Raw genomic sequence first — 22,491 nt, 5'->3', positions numbered from 1 at the left:
ATAAATTCATCTAGTCAATCTGATTTTATAATAACTAGATAGCATATTGATTAAATTAAGTTTTTCAGCTTACTACTATTAATTAGCTACTAGCAATATATTTATATCAATTTTTGTTATAATTGCTGTTGTTAAACAAAAGAATAGTACCAGTTGGCGCTATCGGTTTGAAATATACATATAATCTAGCTACTATCTAGTCACTAGCAATTTTAAATTGATCAGATTGAGGTTAGGTTTTATCTTTTTAATAATAAACCTAGCAACTGATTAATAAGTTGATGCATAAAGAAAAATTTGCAAATTCAAAGATTCTAATTTTAATGAAACTTCGTACACAGAAAGACAAAGTGAATAAGTGAATTTAGAAATTATTAATTTGTTCCAAGAAAGAATTCTAAGGAATGAAACTATTTTTACCAGCAGAATAACTTTTAAAATTTGTAATTATGCCGATAAAAAAAAAAAAAAACCAATTTTTTCCAGGTTTCTAAAATTTATTTTTTTAAAGTTTTAAAACATCCCAGTACCCTTTACCCTAAGAATGTTCTAAATTGTTTCAGATATCTTGCTAAGAATAAACGATTAATAACTTATTAGAAAAAAAGTTATCTATTTCAATCGGGATTTATATCCAGAAATTTCGGTATCAGAAAGGATTAAAATCATTCAGATTGTATATACCTTAGACGAACTAGTATTGGGTTATAGAACTCTATATTAATTTGAACTTCGATGATTGCACGTATGAAAAATGCATTTAATGCAATGTAAATCTGATTTCTTTGTAAACGATAAAAACAGTCCATTTCAAATAAAAATTTCGTCATTATAATAAATTTAAATCGATTGTAATTATAATAAATTTAAATCGATTTTACTTGAATTCTGTTGATAAAAAACCAAAAAAAGACATCCATTCGAATCAGAAATATGATAGCGCGTATGATAATGAAATTGATTTTAATACAATGCTAATCGCATTTTCCTATCAACGTCAAAACTAATCCACTTCAAATCGAAATTTCAGCATTGCAGGAAGAAAAACTCGAATCGGTAATTCATTTCTACCTATCTGGCAAGAAAACGAAAGAGAAAATTATTTCAATCCAAAATTCGACGATTATACGTACTAATGAAATTGTTTCTAATGTAATGCTAATCGCATTTTATTGTCAACATCAAAATCAATCTATTTTAAATTGGAATTTTAGAATTGCAGTACACAAAACTAATCAATGATAATCCATTTTTAATTCGTTTAACTAGGGAACAAAAGAGAAATCCATTTCAATTATAAATTCCACGATGGTACACATGAAAATTAAAACAGTTATAATATAATACTAATCAAATTTTTCTTTAAACCTTAAAACCAGTCCACTTTGAAGCAAACTTTCGTCTTTGCAGTAAAAAGAACTGAAATGACAGTTGTCATCGATTTTAATCTGGTTGACTAGGAAACAAAATAATAATTCATTTCAATTTGAAATATATATGATACTATTTAAGTGTTATTAAGTAGTACTTTTATAATTAAATGTGGTATTTTTATAAGACAATTTCAGTTTTACGTGCGTAATTTTAAAATATTGAATTAAAATGGATTACAATAGAAATTCCATTTGAAACGTACAATTGTAGAACAAGGGATAAAAATGGATTATACGAATCTATTATATTTCAGTGCCATACGCGTAATCGTAAAATATCACATTAATGCATATACAACCTCGCGTGCACACACAACTCAATTTTTCAGAACTTGATTTTATTAAAACCAAAATAAAAAATGACTATTTTTTCGTCCCAAGAACAAACCAGTTTATAACAAAAACGCTAATTGAGTTGTATTTACTCACATGTATAATATGTATTTGTTAATGTATTTGGTTTGTATAAATGCAAATTAAAATAAATTTCTTTACATTCTGCTATTACAGATTACATTAATTGTATTAATTGTATTAATAAATAATTCCTTCTCTTTTATTACAATAGATTAAATCCATTAGATATATTTCAAAAGCTTTCATATCGATTATATTTGATTTATATTTTGATAATTAAAAATGATTAAAAACTGTTACAGATTCAAGCGGATGCATATTTATTTATCTACTTATTAAAGATTTATCTGGATGAACAAAAATATATATTAGAAAAGAATTAATTCGGATTAAAACTAATCGTTGCATGATGTATTATAAACATTTTTACAATTTATTCAATATTAAAACAGATTATAACCTTTTAATCGGGGCGATGGATTACATCTATTAAAACGGATTACAGTGAATTAAAGTAGATTAGATTTTAATCTAAATTAATTGTTTCTAATTTTAATCGCCTTTTTTAGCAAAGTTGATAAAGGTGCATAGATATCCCACTGATATCCCAATAGGTAGCATCCGAGATAATCTAAGATATCGTAAAATATTATATCATGAGATATCATAAGATATCCTATTAATATCGTATGATATCCTACCATATCTTCAGCTTTTTATAGTACCAAATAACACGATTTTACACAATATCAAAAGATTATTTCTCGCACATAACACATATCTAATAAATATTATTTTATATATATAACCAATTATACTATTATATAATATTTAATATATTGACGGAAAAAATTTCACTTCTTGAATTGATTTTTTATAAATGAGCATCCATAAACATTAAATGTTTATTTCAAAAACTGGCTTTCACTGATCAGTTACTGTCACATATTATTTCGTATATGTGAAAATTAATAAAAATTAACTTCATATTTATTTATAAAAATTTTATTTATAAATTTTATGTTTATGTTTATTTATTAAAGAAATGTATTATGTTTTATAAATGTTTTATTTTTCTGACATCTATTAAGTTGATCTGTCATAAATATATATTTAATAACATCAAATATTTATGGATCACAAAAGGACAATTTTTCTTTGAAATTGAACTTTGACAATGATAACGACATGGATGGATGACCACTTTTGAGAAAAAAATTTTTTTACGATTAGTTGTAGTTTGATATAATTTCATTAAAAAATTTGTAAAAAAATGCACTAAAAATCTATTCTTAAGACAAGTTTTCCAATTCTTTATATTTTTATACATTGTTGTATACACTTTTGTATAATTTTTTAAAATTCTATAAAAATTTATAGATTGTGGTAAAAAGTTTATAAAATTTTATAGATTCTGATATTCATTTTTGTTTAGTATTTAGTAATTTTTACTTTTTTCAGAATTTTATAGAATTTTTTCCGCCAGAATATTTATACAATAGATATTTATACATATTTACATAAAGTTTTAAATACCATATTATACGAATATATGTGTACGATATTGAATGCTTTATAAAATAATGATATATTTGCGATATCACACGAAGTTCTTAAACATTCCTTAAATGTCGATCAAAATATCCGTAGGAGCTCACATATGCGGACATTTGTACACCTCTGGGATATCCATTGGATAACTGGACCATCCAAAAATATCTTATTGCTTTATCCTAAAAATATGTCATCAATCAGTTGGACATCCCTAGGATAAAGTGTGCTGTGTGGGATGTAATTAAATTAAAGTCTTTCTACGATAAAATTTTTGTACAAAACACTTTTTTATGTATATTGTTTATGAAATATATCAAAAAAAGTTAAAAGTTTAAGTCAAAATTTATTGTATATTTCAAAATTTTTATCTTTTAAAACTGTTTTCTTTTTTAGTTTTTATTATGAACAATAATTTCTAAGTTTATTTATATTTACCACTCGACGTATACATATGTATGTACAAAGTTTCATTAAAATAAATATATTTAAGTTTAAAAGATTTCTTTATTAGTAGAGATGTTCATATAGCGAGTATAAATAAATTAGTTAATGGCTAATTTTGAAAAAATAACACGGTTATACATATAATGAAACATTATAGATAATAACAAAACAGGTGCGCGCTACATAGCCTTTGATATTACATGATTTACAAATTACAAATTTACTATTAACCAATATTTATAATTTTCAAAAAGCGATCTCTGCGATGACAGCAACTTACGAAGTAAGCACAGCAAGAGAACCAATCAGCATTACGGGAAAGCGTCAACAATGAACTTCGAGAGTTGCAAGTATCGATTTAACATGCATTTTTTCAGATAGGAGACTCAAAGTAGAAATTTAGTTTCTAAAATGTCTATCAGTTGCTTTTTTATCTTTTTTATTACGTAATATCCAACAATGAGTAGGTATCGATTGTTTACGTTGCGCTTTCTAATTTGTCAATTATAATATAATAATTAAACAATTGCCTAATGAAAGCTGCACACACGCACGCGTGCACACAAACACACACACACACACACATACATACACACACAAACACACACACACAGATATATGTTTTCAAGCAAACAACACAATATGTCTTGGACAGAACTGTAGTGATTCGAATTGATAACGGCGGCATTGCAATTCATAATTTATCATTATTTCATATAATAAACAATTTTTCTTTAGATTGGCATAACTTAGCAAAAAATTATCGTATTGAATTTCGCAGAAGTGCATTTTGAAGGGAAAATTTCAAACTTTCACGCGCTTTTGAGTTACATTAAATACTTCATTCCGTATAACTCTAAAAACTGTACGTTTTACTTATCGATTTTGCAAGTCTTTGCTGTCATCGACTATTAGAAAAACACTCATGCCACTCAATTGGCATAGAAAGTTTCTTTCTTTAAGATTTAATTTTGTTTTTTAAACATTTCTGTATCATAATTATTTAAGGCGTTATAAGCATTTAAAGTTTGATAAATTTTTCCAAAATTTTTAGTGTAGCGCTCTTTTAGTTTAATTATTAGGTGTACGACTTTGCTTCCGCCGTTTTCCAATAAATAGCTTTAGTGTTATGTGGTGGTAAAAATAAACAGATGTAGACATCATAATAAGCTTGGGCATTTGTCAACATAACTCCATGGAAACATTAGTCGATTTGTGTCTACATCGTAAAGTTATTCCCAATTGAAAATATCAGTTTACAAGCCAAATTCTCGTCATTTGCGGGAGGTTTTAGTTTTTTGTTTCAATATAAAAAAATCTGCGTCTGAGGCTCATCGAATGGTCTCAAATACTTTTGGCGAGACCGCTATTAGTGAAAGAACGGATTGTGAGTGGTTTCAACGCTTCAAGAACGGTGATTTTGACATCAAAGACCGGTGGAAAAGAAAAGGTTTTCAAAAATACAGAATTGAAGGCATTGCTTCATGAAGAATTATGTCAAACGCAAGAAGAATTGACAGGATCATTGGGGAGTGACTCAACAAGCCATTTCAAAACGCCTGAAAGCCATGGGAATGATTCAGAAACAAGAAAATTGGATGCCGCACTTGAAGCCGAGAGATGTTGAACGGCGTTTGTTTGCTTGTGAACAGCTGCTTGAAAGATAAAGAACGGAAGAGATTTCTGCATCGCATTGTGACTGGGGACGAAAAATGGGTTCATTACGATAACTCCAAGCGCAGAAAGTCATTGGAACTTCCCATACTTCCACATCGACGGTCAAACCGAATATTCACAGTTCAAAGGTCATGTTCTGTATTTGGTGAGACCAGCTCGGCGTAGTGTATTATGAGATGCTAAAACCGTCTGAAACAAACACAGGCGATCTGTATCGAAAGCTATTAATGCGTTTAAACCGAGCATTGAAAGATAAACGGCCGCAATACAACGAAAGACACAATAAAGTGATTTTGTAGCAAGACAATGCTCGACTCCATGTCGCAAAGTTGGTCAAAACATACTTGGAAACGTTGAAATGGGAAGTCCTACCCCACCGTATTCTTCAGACATCTCCCTCTGACTATTACTTGTTTCGATCAATGGCACACGGTCTGGTTGACCAGAACTTTTGTTCTTATGAAGAAGTAAAAAATTGGATCAATACGTGGATTGCCTCAAAAAATGAGCAGTTTTTTCAACGCGAGATTCATATGCTGCCCGACAGGTGACAGAAAATAGTGGCCAGCGATGGACAATATTTTGAATCGTAAATGTATAAGCAGCTTTTTACAATAAAGCCTCGAATGTCGAAAAAAGAACGGCCGAAGCAAAGTTGTACACTTAATAGTTTTAGATAAAAATATATGTAATTTTGTATTATAGTTTTTAATAAAAATTAACAATAAAGTAAGCTGAAAAATATAACTTATTATTCAAGAAAAGAAATATAACTGTACTGAGTGCAACATAGGGTAAACTCGAATAAGTTGGACATAGTTTTTTAAAATGCAAAAAATATATTTTTGTTATTTTTTGATGTTTGATATATCACTTCATTGAAGCTTAAAGTTAATAATACTATAGAATTAAAAAAAAAACATTTAATAGAAATTTAATATTATAACGTGCATTGACTATCTTACCTGACTTTTAAAGAAAGATGATCATTTTATGCGGGATAATTAACTATACATCTTTTATGTTAAAAATGTAACATTTTGTAAAATGATAAATAAAAACTTATAACTTTATATAATATATTTAGTACAACCATCTATATATGTATGTATATACATATATGTATATACTGTTGGTGTCCGCCCTCTGTGGAAGCGTCTATCGATTCGCGCGAGCGCGACAAGAAAAGATCGTTCCCTACCAACGGTCTTGGAGTTTTCGGGACGCGGAGCTGTCAGCTGAGATTGTGATATCTCTACAAACGAATTAATTGTACCGAGCTCTAACATTAAAGTCAGCGTTTCCTTTTTAAAAGAGAGTGTTGATTTATTTTGTCACGCGTCTGATCCTTCTCGTGCAAATGTCGAGTGTGTTTATTTTGCTGAGTGCAACAATACATATAAACATAACAATTATAATTCTTTTATGGCAAGGAAACGAAACAGATTTCTGTAATTAAAAGAAAAACAATGCATGAGAAAAAAGTAACTCATCTTGCCCAAATTGCAAGGGAAAGATGGTCGTAGTACATATAAATAAATAATGAAAACAAAAGTTTAAATTATAAGTCGCATTACAATTTATATGCCTTATTATGTATGTAACGTTGATTACAGCTTAACTGTAATTTCTTCGATGTTATCTTTAAAAGAACACGTGTAAAACTTTGCAAGCAAAAGTAAAAGTATTATTTAATATTCAGAATAAGATTCAAATATTATACGCATATAAATTACTGTAAATATTGATTATCTTTTAGAATGATATAAAAATGCACTGTTTAGCAATTATTCAAGAAATCATAGATTACGGCCATTTTTCCGTATGACCATAATATCCGAGTTTACCCTATGTAGACAATACGAAGCTTTGTATTACAGATGTGAAGTTGGTCCCGTAATTTTTTTTAATTGTGCTGCAGAGTGCTACGTTTGTGCTAATTGTGCCGTAAACCGCAGTTCAACAACATAAAAAAAAATTGAGAAACAAAATTTTTATCAGTTTTGCATTTTTTTAAATTTTGTTTTTTAATTGTACTTTTATACTGTTAGGTCACGTCTGTACTAATTTATACCACAATACAAAGAAAAAGTCGATAACTGAAACAAAAATTGTAAAAAAAGAAGAAAGAATGTTTACTAGACCCGCGATCCAAATTTTTCTCTTAAATTGACATTAATTTGTGCCATGTTGTACCGTCGAAGAAATGTTAATATCTTATTCCGTTATGATAAAAATATTCACAAATATAGATGAGAAAAACATAATTTATAACTTGCATATAAAACTTAAATATAAAATTTGTAATTAAGTTGTGCTTTTGTACTGCACAAAATATAAAGTAAAACTAAGAAATAATAATCTTGAGAAGGGATAGATAAAAGTTTATTAAAAAGTACTGGAAGTGAATAAAAAATGTAATATTTTCGAATTTTCTTCAATTGTACCGTATTGTGCTAGAGTAGCCCAATAACTTTTTGTAATGACAAAATTTACGCAAATTGACGTTACAAAGACTTGATGTTCATAATTTTTAAAATTTGCTGTTATAAATTTGACTGTACGGCTAATTTGGCGACACACTGTCAAGTCAATGAAAAAATTGTATTCATCGAGCATAATTGAAAAAAATTCGAAAATGTTAAATTTTTTTAGTCAACATCCCTTTTTTCAGAAATTTTATGGTCTCTCAAATTATAATAATTCTTATTTTTCATGCATGTGCTTTGTAGATTTTACTTAGCACAAATCAGCACAACTAGTAGAATTCGATTATCTGTTGCCGCGTTCGCAAGTTACATAAGTTTGAAGATTTCTATATCTAAAAATTTGTAGCCTCTGTTTCATAACTTTGTCTGCATAACTACGAAATCTACAGAAATTTTATCATTAGAAAAAGTTGTTGAGTTATTCTAGTAGAATCTATCACAACTAAAAAAAATTCGAAATTGTTATATTTTTATATACCTCTATCCATTTTTTTATATTTTTAAGAATTATGAACATCAAGTCTTTATAACGTCAATTTGCGTACATTTTGTCATTAGAAGAAGTTGTTAAGCTACTCTAGCATAATACGGTACAATTAAAAAAAATTCGAAAATATTACATTTTTTATTCACTTCCACTACTTTTTGATAAACTTTCATCAATTCTTTTTTAAGATCATTATCTTTTGTTTTTATTTTATACTTTGCGTAGTATAAGAACACTTGAAAAATTCTATATTTATTTAAGTTATACATATATACAGTACAAGCAGGGTTGGGAACGTTACCTTAAAAAAGTAACGCGTTACCGTTACCGTTATTTTTTGTAAAAAGTTATTCGTTATCGTTACCGTTACTTAGAAAGAAACGATTTGTTACTTTTTTGTTATTTTTTAGTGATGTTAAAGTGGGGATTCTTTAACATCACTAAGAAAAATTTATTTAATACGTGATAAAAAGAAATATTTCATGTTTTTTTTTTACAAAATCCGCACATGGGGACATAAATATTGTACATTCTCATGTCTTTTCATGTCTTTATCTCTCCTTTCTTATTTCGTCTCCGATACACGTGCAACTTCAGCTGTTAAAGCATTTATGGCCGGTATTCATAGTCGATTCTTCTTTCAAGATCATCTTAAGTAATGTCTCTCTGATTGGTTGACGGCATCTTAAGATGATCTTAAATATAAGAACGGACTATGAATACCATATCTCCATATGTACATTCAAGAATATGATTTTATCGCTGGCGCGCTGTATGAAGAAACAAGTTTGTACTTGTTTAATCTACAATAGCAATTACTAATCATGGGCCGAGTTCTATAAAACGCATGTTGGTTATTGAATGTAAAACGATCATAAAATGACGCATCATAAGTTTCATCAAACATAGCTACTGCCAGCTAAAGTAACGATAAAGTAACGGCTGAATTCGTTACCGTTATTGTGAAAATGTAACGACGTTACCGTTACCGTTACAGGCATAAAATAGTAACGCTCGTTACCGCAAAAAGTAACGAAAACAGTAACGGCGTTACAAGTAACATGTTACTTTCCAACCCTGAGTACAAGTTTTATATATTTTTCTCATTTTAATTTGTAAATTTTTTTTTATCAAAACGGAATAAAATATTAACATTTTTCGACGCCACAACACTGTACAAATTAATGTCAATTAAAAAAAAAATTTGATCTTAATAGCAAATAAATATTTTTTATTTTTTTTGCAATTTTTGTTTAAGTTATCGATTTTTTATGGCATAAATCGGCACAAACATAGCCCAACGCAGCACAATTCAAAAAAATACAAAATTCAAAAAGTGCGGGGCTGGCAGAAATTTGATTTTTCAATTTTGTTTAATGCTTTATGTTATTATATAAACTGCGATTTGCGGGATAAATTAACACATGTATGTAGCATAATTAACAAAAAAGAAAAAAAAACAAAATTCAAAAAATGCGAGAACAACTTGCACACATCTGTATCAATCAACGAAACAGTGACACAGTATGTAGATAAGCAATTCAAATACCAAGAAACCCAGATTTAAGTCTAATGAATTGTAAAAGATTTTTTTTTAATAATAAGTACAATTTAAATAAAAATTATGATTTTTTATATCATAATTACACTAGAAAAGAATGTTGTAATATAAATTAAAACGTAGTTAGATTCAATTAAACATCTAATCACGAGCTATCAGAAATATATATAGTTAATTCAACTAAATTTTATTCATTTAATTAGTTTTTTATTGTTTTTACTTTTAATCTTTTTATTTTCGTTAATTCTTTTATTAAAGTAACAAAATATTTCCAATTAGACTGATGTTGTTGATTCAATTGCATTTTTCCTCTATATTTATTTGGTTTCTATATATACTTTAAACTATTATGTTTGTCTAGTCACTGTATTTTGTTACTACTACAAGCAATGAGCACACTTCTGACTAACACTTAGCTAAAAAATTAAATATATACTAGATACATAAGACACAACTCTTCTGTCTCATGATTAGATGGGTATATCAATTTCTACTCGGACACGTAAGTATTATACGTGTGTGTGTGTGTGTGTGTGTGTGTGTGTGTGTGTGTGTGTGTGTGTGTGTTATAATTTGTGTATATATGTATATATACACATACATATTGCATGTGTATAATGTACCAAGAGTTTTTTAATTGTAATTATTTTAATTGTAAATTTCTCACTATTATATTTAATTACTTACTAATTTATTTTTAATTACTATGTATATAACAAATAATCATGCGAATTAACCGTGAAACATTTTTTTAAGAATAACTTTGACAGCTCGACTATTACTTGCATAATTCATATTTGTATTGTGAAATTGGGGAAGGAACGAAGAATATTCACAAATAAGATTACGTGTTACTTTAGTAAGACTGCATTACTACATCAATATTTCAGTTAAATAATAACGCGAGAGAGAGATCTACAGATCATTACTCACTTCTTTTTAAAGATTGCAATGCTTCAGCGACTAGCTTTTGATTCAATCCACATAGGTTTCCTGTGAGTTTCTCGCACTTCTTGTGGCAAGCCATATCACAATCTATGGGAACGTTTTATCGAGAACCAATTAAGAATAAAGATATATTTATAAATCAATAAATATAAAATTCTTTCTTTGATGCATCTTGAATCGGCATAAAAAAGAAAATCAATGTATATTACGTGATTTACAGTATTAAAATAGTATTTCATATTATATGTATATCATATATATTATTGTGTCTATACGATACTATAAAGAAAGTACAGGTATAACTGATATAACATATATGTAAAGATGGTACTTTTACATCTATATTATACTGTAATTATATTTGTGGTTTAACAAGGAAAAGTTTCGAGGTGTTTCCCTTCGATTTTGACTTCATGTTGTTGTACAAATAAAAATAAGAGACAAATATTTTTTTATACGTACCCATACGCACTTTAAGGGGGTGAAACATCCCTTTGAAGAAAATCGGTTTTTTTCTTTCAAAGCGTATATCGTCAAAACTATAAGAGGTAGAGAAAAATATTCTAATTAAGAGTTAAATAGTTTTAAGAGTACTTTATAACAGTGATAAAATTTTTTTTTTATTATTATTTTTTATACTTTTCCCCACCACTTATCACTTTTTCAAAATTTTTATTTCTTCTTATAAGCGAAATAAAGCTTATTTTATTGCGAATTCAAAGATGCATGATAAAGTTATGTTCCGACATTCCCATTTTCCAAAAATAACTAAAAACCATTCCATAACGCATGGTACTCGCACTATGGAAGGGTCCCCCATCGATTTTGACGAGTCTTTAATACGTTGTCTTAGAGATCAAAATAAAAGACACGTGCTAACCAGTTGATCAACTAACAACAAGAGATCTAACATAAAACTAATTTAAAAATTAGTTAGAAGTTTCACCTTTTATACTGCATTTATACAATTCAATTTATGTGTTTATTATATACAAAATTTGGTTAGTGTAGAAATATACATAACGACGCCATTTGGCGCATGCACTTTGGATTATGTCTTATCTTGAAATTTAATTTTTACGTCTTGGCAGTATTGACTTTAATATGTATACATTTAAGTGTTATGTAAATGTCACAACATAACTTTGTCATATACCATTGAATTTGTAATAAAATAAGCTTTATTTCGCCTATAAAAAGAAATAAAAATTTTAAAACAAGTAGGTAGGTAATTGGGAAAAGTATTAAAAAACATTTATTTTTAGTTTTTTTTTATCACTGTTATAAAGTACTCTTCAAGCCATTTAACTTTCAATTAGAACATTTTTCTCTATCTCTTACAGTTTCGACAATATACGCTTCGAAAGAAAAAAACCGATTTTCTTCAAAGGGGTGTTTTACTCCCAAAAGTGAAAACGGGCATGTAAAAAAATACGTGTCTCTTATTTTTATCTGTACAACAACATATTAAAGGCTCGTCAAAATCGCGGGGGACACTTCGAAACCTTTCCTTGTAAGCATCATAATTGAAGCAAAATGGCGATGACAACCACGAAAATGCCTAACAAAAAGTACATAAATAAATTGACATATTCATATTCTAATACAATAAACATTAAATTGCATAATTTAGTATAGGGATATTAATAAATGTATAGTTTTTCATGTTTTTAATTAAAATGCAATTTTTCGTATTATTGTATCTCGTCGAAATACTTTAGTAACTAACTTAATTGATTTAATTAAGTGTTTTTAAATAACTTTTAATTTCCTCCCTTAATACAAAAAAATGCACTTACGATTTATATTTATAGTGTGTGCAGAAAATCGTTTACAATACTTCAAGAAGTACGGAACCCAAAAATATAAACATAAGTCTCTAAATAAATCATTTTTTATAAACATACATTATAGCCACTTTTATATCAAAAAGATCACAACTTATTTTATTTAAAAATCGCAATTTGTCGCCAAAATAATTTAAAATAAAGTTATTTATGTTAAAAAACATAAAATAAATTATGATTATAATAAAAAAAAATTGCGATTTTTTAACATAAAAATGGCTGTAACTCAGAAACAACTTTTTCCCGATCCAAATGTTTATATAGCTTTTTCCTTTTTTTGATGGGTTCCAAATTATTTCCCGAAGTACTACGGGCAATTTTTCAGACACCTTGTATATTTTTTATCAGCTAGATTTAAAATACACCGACAAAGTTTGGACAAACATTTTAAAAATATCCCATATAACATCTTCCTACATAACAGAAGGCCAGATGCAAGTGTCGTTGACATCACAGCAACGACTTTACGTCAGCACTAATAGTGTGCGCGGAAATTTGCGTCTGTCGTTTCTACTATTTGCCTGAACGTCAACACGCGATACCAATTTAACGAAACGCACCGTAAAAAACAACTGCCGTAAAGAACGAGCTTTATGAGTTCGAAAATGTCGCGTCGAACGAAAACGTGACTTGGTCTTTTGGGCTTACAGTACATCTATGTACATAAGTGTGCGTTTAGTACACTGAGAAAAAAATTGTTAACTTGACTAAATTTCAATTTTCTTTAGTTCAAATATATATTTAATATAAATAATATTTGAAGTTAACTAAAATATTTCACAGTAAACAAAAATTGATTAAAATGGATTAAAATAGTTTCAGATTTTCAGAAGTACGCATTCCTGAACGTTAAAATGAATACACTGCTTTTATATCCGTGTATGTATATATATACAATATGCAATATTACACACACACGCACACGCACACGCATACGCATACGCATACGCAAGAAAAAACATTTTAAGATTCAATTGGATTGAACTGGATTAAAAATTTAAGTTAAATTGGATTAAAAAACTACATTCTCTATTCAGACTTAATTTAAGCAATATTCATAATCTACTTTTTAAAACTGAACTTATTTTTTCATTGTGATTAAGGTAAAATTGTCATTCAATTCCTATAAATGGATACAAAAGCATTGGGCATTGAAATAAATTCATTTTAACGTTCACGAATGCGTGCTTCTGAAAATTTGAATCCATTTTAATTCACTTTAATTACTAACAATAAGTTTACTGGGTTGTATATTCAGTTTGAATACATAAAATACCTAAACCGAGATTCTATATATATATACAGGGTGATTATTAATGAATGTTCCCACTTTTTAACATCGGAGCATGATTTACCGACGGATATGTATTTCTAACATATTATTATATTAGAAATTACAAATGCGTGCTCCGATGGTAAAAAATGGAAACATTTATTAATAATCACCCTGTATATATATATATATATATATATATATATATATATATATATATATATTAATTTTATTAATATATTTAATTTAAATATATAAATACTTAAACTAAAGAAATTTATCAAATTAAAAAATTCAAGTTTATTATTTTCTCAGCGTATAAATATTTTTGATATGCACTTTCGACAAACCATCTCTTTTACAAATGCTTTGTCTGTGCGTATTATTTGTATTTAAAAGTTAACATAGGTGACGGTAATTCTGAAATAAGTATCATCATTAAAATGCAGATGAATGTTAGTATTAAGAAATGTAAATTATAAAACTATTCATGCTAGAACACTCATGCAATTATTAACGGGACAAGACTATAATTTATAATTTACCTAGATTTTGTCTAATTCCGAAATACACACTCCTACATGCAAAATTATTCCTAGAAAATGAAGAGTGTTAACAAACACTTGAAGCGTATCAAACATAACATAAACCAATAAATTAATATTAATTAATTAATATATCATGTTATTAAATTAGTATTACCGTTTTCCAGATATTTTTTTTTGTTTTGCTAAGGCATTAAAATAAAATAATATTTTTAATAATATTAACTTAGATATTAAAAAAATTATATAATTAAAAATGATGTTAATATATAATTCTCTTGTGCAATAACTTTGGCAATGCGATTTTAATATTGTTTTTTTAAATCATAATGTATTTATAATAAATGCAAAAAGTATTCTAGAGAAATTTTTGTTTTTGAATTATGTCTAACTCTTTAACTATGATCATTATTAGAAATACATATTTAAAAACTATTTGTACACAGAAATATGTATCACTCATTAAAATTACATACAATATATATTATTGATTCAAATTTAAAAATTTTCAACTTTAAATTCAATTTCAAATTTAACCAAACTTATACTTAACTATTTATAACTTATGGGATATCAAAAACCGATACATCTCTTTTAAAACAAAGGGAACATCATACTTTTTTTTGTAAACTCGCTTTACACACAAAAAAAGTAAAAAAAAACTTTTGTCAAACATTTTCACTAGAAATTTTTTCATTAACCTTTTATTAAAGTTCATTTTTTTATCACACTTTTAAAATTATTTCGAAACTAATAGAATCGTTTTCAAAAAACAAATGTTTGAGACAAAACTTTTCTTTTTTAACTGCAATCCGAATCTGCAATTTTAATTAAAAAGTACTATGTTACATTTAAAAGAATTTAATGTCCGGTCCATAATCATTTCCTAATTATAAGGAAATGATTATGGACTGGACATTAAATTTCCTCCTTTCGAAAATAAAAATTCACAATTTCACAATTAGACAAAGCGTACATGATTCATTTTTAAAAATTTTGAGATTTTGGATAAAAATCATTTTCCTTTAATTTTAATATTATGAATAATAATTAATATAAATTTTGATTTGATGTTTGCGTTCCACTACTTCTATTTTTAAAAATTAATTATTAATAATTCGAAAATTATTAATCAATGTTTGGTTTAATTTTTATCATCATTTGCAGTATTTCCAACTATTACGAAAATCAATCTTATCATCCGTCGCATTGTCAAAATTATTAAATTTTTTCTAAAAAAAATATTTGGAAATTGTCTTGATATGCGATACCCGATGCCAAAACTGATGCACAAACAATTGCAAAGTAAGTACTCGAGATTCTCGGCGAACCATCAAATCCGGAATCATTACTCCTCGTCGAATTTGTTCTTTTGTGTTCGGAATCATCGTCCAGTTCGACACGAGTCGATCTATTTTCGTCTGTGCTCCCTATCGTGGCGGTACTCGTCGTACTTCCGGTACTGTCGCTACTGATGGACGGTGTACGTGAATGATGCCGTCTTCTCTTGATCTTCGCTCGTCTGACTTTGGAAAGATCTCGCGGCGTGGCTGTGAGCAATGCGGACGGTGTCGTGTAAAACATCTTTATAAGATCGAGCGGCCGTTGTAAGGGTGTGTTCCTAGGACTGGACTTAGGAGACGTTTTTGGTGAAATTTTTGCCAAAAGCTGTTTTCCGGGCATGCATTTAGCGGTGTTTTGTTGATTCGTTGCTGTCGATTCATTGCTACGAGTTTCCTTCAACCCTCTCTCGCTTTTTTCCGACGGTGTTCTTTTGGCCAATTTCTTTTTCTTAATCACACGCTTCGTCTTAGAAGATTGCGGAGGACTGATACTAGGACTGGCGGTCAGGCTGGTATCCTCCGATGCGATCGGAGTGTGCACATCATCAGTGTTTGTCAGATCGTTTTGATTACTCCATCTCGAAATCTTTCTGATCAAAGAAGGATCGGGTGAAAGTTCGTTCGTCGGAGTGCAGGGATCCTCGAACTCCTCATCGACTTTTCGATTATCGGACTCTTCGGATAAATTGGGTGCTTCAACTATATTTATTACCGGTATGGCAGCCTCAACTGGAGTAGTTATGGAAATTGATGTATCAGAATCGTTGCGCTTCAATGAAACTTTCTTCACGATCGAGTTCGTGTCCTTAGTATCGATCGCTATCGAAAGATTCTTCTTCTTTTTCAGCGGTAACTTTTGCACATTTTTTTCTATTTCCGTTGCTTCCTCTTTTAAAGATTCCGAAACAGTTCTCTCCTTTTCTTTTTCTTCTTCGAGGACTGTATTGTTGAATCCAATTGTCGAATCTTCGAACGCTGCGGTGCTCGCTTTAACGTCAATCTCAATTTTCTTTACATCTTTCCATTTTAAATTCATCGAATTGGGTTTTTCCTCAACCTTAGAAGTGACTATTGCTTCGCGAAGAGGAAATTCAATTTGTTGTTTCGACCTCGTCGTTTCGGGACTACCCGGCGCTTTGATCTCACTCCAAAAATCAATGGATTCGGTAGAGGCGCTTCTCACTAACACTGCACTTTCATCTTGAGGATCACAACTCAAAATTGAGATAAAAGGTTGAGGTAAAAAGTCGATTTTCGTTGGTTTCTTTTCTGTTACTTTACTTGAAGAATTTTTTGGCTCTGACATCTTCTTAATAGATGTACTCTTGTCTGTAGTATTTCCATCAATAGACATGGACTGTTGGAAAACTTTGGAAATATTATTTGTTGAACAATCATTTATTAATTTCGAAGAATCAACAGAGATACTTTTCTTCAAAACTCTTGTCTCGCTATCAGTATCGTTTCGAAAAAGGGATTTGTCATCTCTAGTTTTTGTAATTTTAAATATACCTGAATCTTTTCCAATTTTTGACGAATTCGCAACGCCGTTTTCATTCACGTCGTTTTTTAACAGCGTCAACGCTTTGGTATTAAATTTCGGTACCTTGACTTTGACACTAGATAAATCTCTCGAGGAATCCTTTCCTACATCCATATGATTAATTTTTTTGATCGTATTAGTCTTTAATATTTCAACTTCTTTTGATGCATCAGCTGTTGCTTCGGTGACGATTACTTTCGTATCGGTTTTAGATGAATCAGTCGTTTCCAAGGCTAACGCATTTCTGTCAATTTTTTGGGCATTCTTCCTTAACATTTTCACCAGATCCACATCCTCTGCCGGCTTAATATTCGTCGTCAATTTTGTCTTCTCAAAATACTCATTACTACACACTTCGTCGTTTGTTTCCTTGGACAAGGTCGTTTCTTTAACCTCCGATTTGATGGTATCATTGTAACGAGTCATGTTGATTTTGAAAGTCGATTTATCCGTGTCTACGCCATTGGTTCTCTTTGAAGCATCGACGGAAACTTGCGCCAAGTTTGACGTTTTATTCACCTTCTTTTCCGGTAATGCGACAGCAGTAGCTCTGACGACGTCTCGATCGCTTTTCGGTGAGTCCGCCAGATACTCTGTGGTCTCTCGTAACGAAAGCTTTGGCACTTCTACGGCATTATTTCTATCCGTATTAATTTTAGACAGTTTTGGCAAACGACAGGTCGCGCTATTTGTCGTGAGCGTTGCATCGTTGGCACTGTTTTCACCAACATTGCCGCTGGCTTCGGTCTCGACAACACTTCCCTTTATCGCGTTTTCATCGTGCGAGATCTTTGGCCTGTCTTTCTCTGCTAGAAACTTATTTTCAACGGAAATGACAGAATTTTTTATGACATGAGCTTCTGGTGTTTTGACAACCGAATCGGCTTCTAAGTGGTTAAATATCTTCTCAGTAGCGTCGATTGCATTATGATTGTTCTTTTGACTCTCGTCATTCTTTACATCTGCAATAAAAGTTTCTTTACATGTTCCTTGAAAATGATCCATTTGTGAATTGTTTTCCGGTACGTATGTCGACACAAAACTTGAAACATTTGATTGTACGGAACTTGAAGTTGTCTCGGCTTTCTTCGACAATGATAGATCTTTAGTATTGAGTTCTAGTGTATCACTCTTTATTGCCTCGTTAACAATGCTGTTTTGTTTATTCAACGAATCATCGTTCGACATAGAATAAATATCTTTTTTCGTTGAAGATTTTGTATTTTTAGATTTATACTCTGTTTTCTTTGACGTTTTAAAGTTTTTATCTGTCATTTGAAGCTTACAACTCGATTCCGTTGAATCTATATTTGTTGAACTTTTTAATGCGTTGTTTTTAAAAATATTTTTGGTGTCATCAAAGCTGTTCGTCAGGCTCGATTGATCTTCATCAACCTCGAGTTTTTTAATTTCCGCGAGCTTTTTATTAAAGTTTTCTGTAGGCTTTTTCACCGTCAAATACACACTATTTCTTGATTGATCCTTTATGTAAGGTTTTCGCACTGCTAATACAATCTGCGTTTCCATCTCATCCGTATTGTTCAAGGAAACATCCATGCCATTTTCAAGTCTCTTGGGAATGGAGACCTTCGCCTCCTCTTTGAGCTGTTCAACTGTCGATTGTTTGCGCCTCTCATTCTCAGCGTTTGTATTTACCCAGATCGTAGAGAAATCTCCAACACTGTTACATGCCTCTATCTTATACATTTGAGATTTTGATTCACCACTCTCAAGAATCTGCGAATCAGTGGAAACCTCACTGGAAGTGCTCGATCGCTTATTATCGATATTGTCAGTCGATGACAGTTTGTCAACGGACTGTCTTTTTTTCTTTTTAGCTTTCTTCATGGCTTTCCTTATCCTCGTCGCGGCTGCTTCTTCCTCCTCCTGTGTCATCGTATCAGAATCAACATTACTCGTATAATAAGGGTGCTCTGGGATGATTGGCCCTCTCGCCGTCGATCCTTTTCGAAACACAAGAGTACCTCGCCGTGCCTCGTTCTCAATCTGAGCTTGCTCCTCAGCCACGAGACTATCCAGAACCTTTGCCTCCACCTGCGCGTACGCAGCCTCTCGTTGTATCTGCTCGGGATCGAGCTGCAAATCGGCGGAGGATCTTCGTCGAGTGAATCTGCGAGTGACTCGCTTCTGCATAGCTTCTCGCTCCTGAGAATCTTCTAAACGATCTAAATTAATTTGATGATATAAACGTATTCCTTGTTGACTCCCGTCACCATCCGATTTCTTGTCCTTGATAAAGAACTTTTCCATTAATAGTTCGCCCACTGATTTCTCATGCTTTTCATGATGCTCGCGTAATGCCGGATTATCTTTTAAAGCCTGCGATCTGATTTTAATAGTCGGCCGATCGCGACGCAACCGATTTCGAGGAGGATTTCCATTGTGCGAGAGTATTCTCGGCGACGAAACATCAATATCTGCCGTATCGATTACTCGTCTCGTTGATCTCACAGTAATTGGCGAAAACCGATGCAAATGGCAGAGCGGAGATTCCGAGATCGTCGACAGATGAGGCGAGAAACGCGACAGCGGAGTATGAAAGGGTCTGTACGAAATATTATAATCTCATTTAGAGAATTAGTTGTAAACTAGATTTCATAAAAGCTGACTTTTATTTTGGCGGATATTTTTCTCATGGAGCGTTTAACGTATTCTTTCGTAAATGATACAAACGTTTAGTTTATGTCGCATATGAAATCAATTGTTAGAAGCTTGTGCCTTCAAAGGTTATAGAATTTTAGAAACTTGAAGAAATAAAACGAAATTTTATCTTCTATTAATTTGAAATCATAAAAATCAAGCCGATGTAAATTGACTTTTTTGAAGTCATTCCTTTTATTTTGTAAACTGCTTAGGAGAGAAGGAGAGGAGATAGAGAGATAAAGATTTTAAAGTTTGTCGATTTTTACTAATTTCTGATAATGTAAAAATAACAATCTATTATTTTTTAGATTTACTAAAATCTTGTTTATCATCAGTAAAAATTAAAAGTTGCTAAATAAATTACAACCTTTTTAAATTAAATTTTTTTAGGACATGTAAATTTCATCATCTTGCCCCCATGTGCGGGTAAGATGACTTTTAATACGGAGTAAGGTGAAAAATGGTCAAATAAAGTTAAAAATGTACTCTTATGAATATAAGATTTATTATAATATAATAATCTTATACTATTTTGATATTACAACGTAGTTAAAGAAAATTGTAAGTAAAACAAAAAATATTTGTATGTAATCTGTAAAAATAAAATTATTATAATTATGATATACATTACGACACATATTGCAATTAAAATTGCGTTATATATAGCATTCTGACAATCAGAATGCTGTTAAGACCGAAAAAACTAATGCACAAATGCATTACCTTGCCTATGCATAATTTTCGTCATCTTATCCACACTCGCCGTGTTTATTTGTTTATGAAATATAAAATATTGCAATACGAAGATTGAAAAATATAAATACATTATTGTATTCATTTTTAGCTATACAATATTGTGATTTTATAGAGAAAATGCAAATAGTTATTATAATTATGTTATTTCTTACGAATAAACACTAAAAAATTATATATAGATGCTTCCAAAACATATTACTTATTATCAAACCACCTCAGATTATTTATTACCATCTAAAGTTTCTAATGAATTAAGCACCACGGCTTTCATTATTTATTATTCAATTGGAAAAATTAACAATTTGTCATTTCATCTCCCTTTCTCCTACTCGATTTTTATCAACCTTTACTTATGGAGTAATTTGATATTTATTTAACTTTCATATCAAAAATAAACATTCAAAATGTGTAGTTCTAATATGACGGATAAAATTTGAAAAAAAATTATCTAATTATCATAAAATCTCGGTTTTAGAGAATTTCTTACATTGCTAATACAAACCCATACAGTTTCGAAATTTTTCAAAAATGTCTCAGGAACATTTCAAAAAGATTTCAATGTGTCTGTAAATAATCTGAATATTATTATACCAAAAAGTTACTAAAAACTTTCTGATATATTGCTGATTGTAATCCTCTGAATACAATAAATTTAAATATTACTTCTGTACTTTCAAGGAGGATGTTAAAAAATCCGACTTTTGGATCTCCTGCGAAATTTTAATGAATGATAAGAAGTTATTGTTTGGCAGCCACACGAAATTGTAAAAACTATTTTACATACCAGAACATATATTTTTTTTAAAGTTATAAGTATCATATTTTCTTTTGCAAGTCGAGTTTTCGTGTATACCACAATAAAATTGATTATAAATCAGATATATTGTAAAAGTATCTTATGATAATTGGTACGTCAGGTTATAAAAGTCGCTAATCACGAATCTGTTATTAAAAATGGCAAATTATGGAAATAGGGAATCCAAATTAGCGCTCTTAAAACGCAGTTATAAGGTTATAGTAGTTAAACTTTTTATGAAAATTAATCTAATTGTAAAACACTGAATACGAATCTATTAATTAAATGGGAAAATCAATGATGACGGATTCAAAATCGTCGATCCAAAATGTTTGTGCCCGATTAAAGTCATATACACTCGTCAACAAGAAATAGGGAATACATTTCAGACACCAAAAATTAAGCTATTTTCAAATGGCTGTAGCTCGGCGAAAAATCATCGCACATAAAAAATAAAAAAAGCATTTTGAAGCTTGAGGTTTCAACTTTAACGCTAAATTGACAGATTTTTAAAGTTCTTTTAATCCTTAAACACACCGATCCCATAAAATATGTAAACACATTTTCGGGTTTGAGAGACTTTCTCAACTTTGGAAAGTTATAACTTTGGTTCTAATCAACATTTTTCAACAAACTTTTTTTTCACATGAAAGTTCAAAATCTCAGAAATATGACTACATAATCGGCTTTGCCAAAAAATGATATGTTGTTAAGTTATAAACCATTAAGCAAAAATTAAAAATTGTTCAAAAATCCACTTTTCCTTTAAAAAAT

At 29.9% G+C, this 22,491-nt stretch overlaps 1 protein-coding gene across 4 annotated transcripts in view; it reads right to left on the bottom strand.

The window, feature by feature from the left end:
* Positions 1-22,491, bottom strand: part of LOC105199758 (probable serine/threonine-protein kinase DDB_G0282963) — a 61,715-nt gene that overhangs the window by 29,343 nt on the left and 9,881 nt on the right. The window contains exons 2-3 of one of the 4 annotated variants that reach the window (XM_026139144.2): positions 15,929-20,067; positions 10,936-11,037 (exon numbers count right to left, since the gene is read on the bottom strand). In XM_026139144.2, coding sequence (XP_025994929.1) covers positions 10,936-11,037; positions 15,929-20,067 — 4,241 coding nt within the window. The remainder of the gene's footprint in view (positions 1-10,935; positions 11,038-15,928; positions 20,068-22,491) is intronic. The other 3 variants (XM_039457679.1, XM_026139146.2, XM_026139145.2) reach the window with 3 other exon arrangements.

Source organism: Solenopsis invicta, chromosome 14, assembly GCF_016802725.1.
Source record: "Solenopsis invicta isolate M01_SB chromosome 14, UNIL_Sinv_3.0, whole genome shotgun sequence".
Taxonomy (NCBI): Eukaryota; Metazoa; Arthropoda; class Insecta; order Hymenoptera; family Formicidae; genus Solenopsis; species Solenopsis invicta.
The sequence above is the reverse complement of the archived record's forward strand: the minus strand, read 5'-3'. Positions and strand labels throughout refer to the sequence as shown.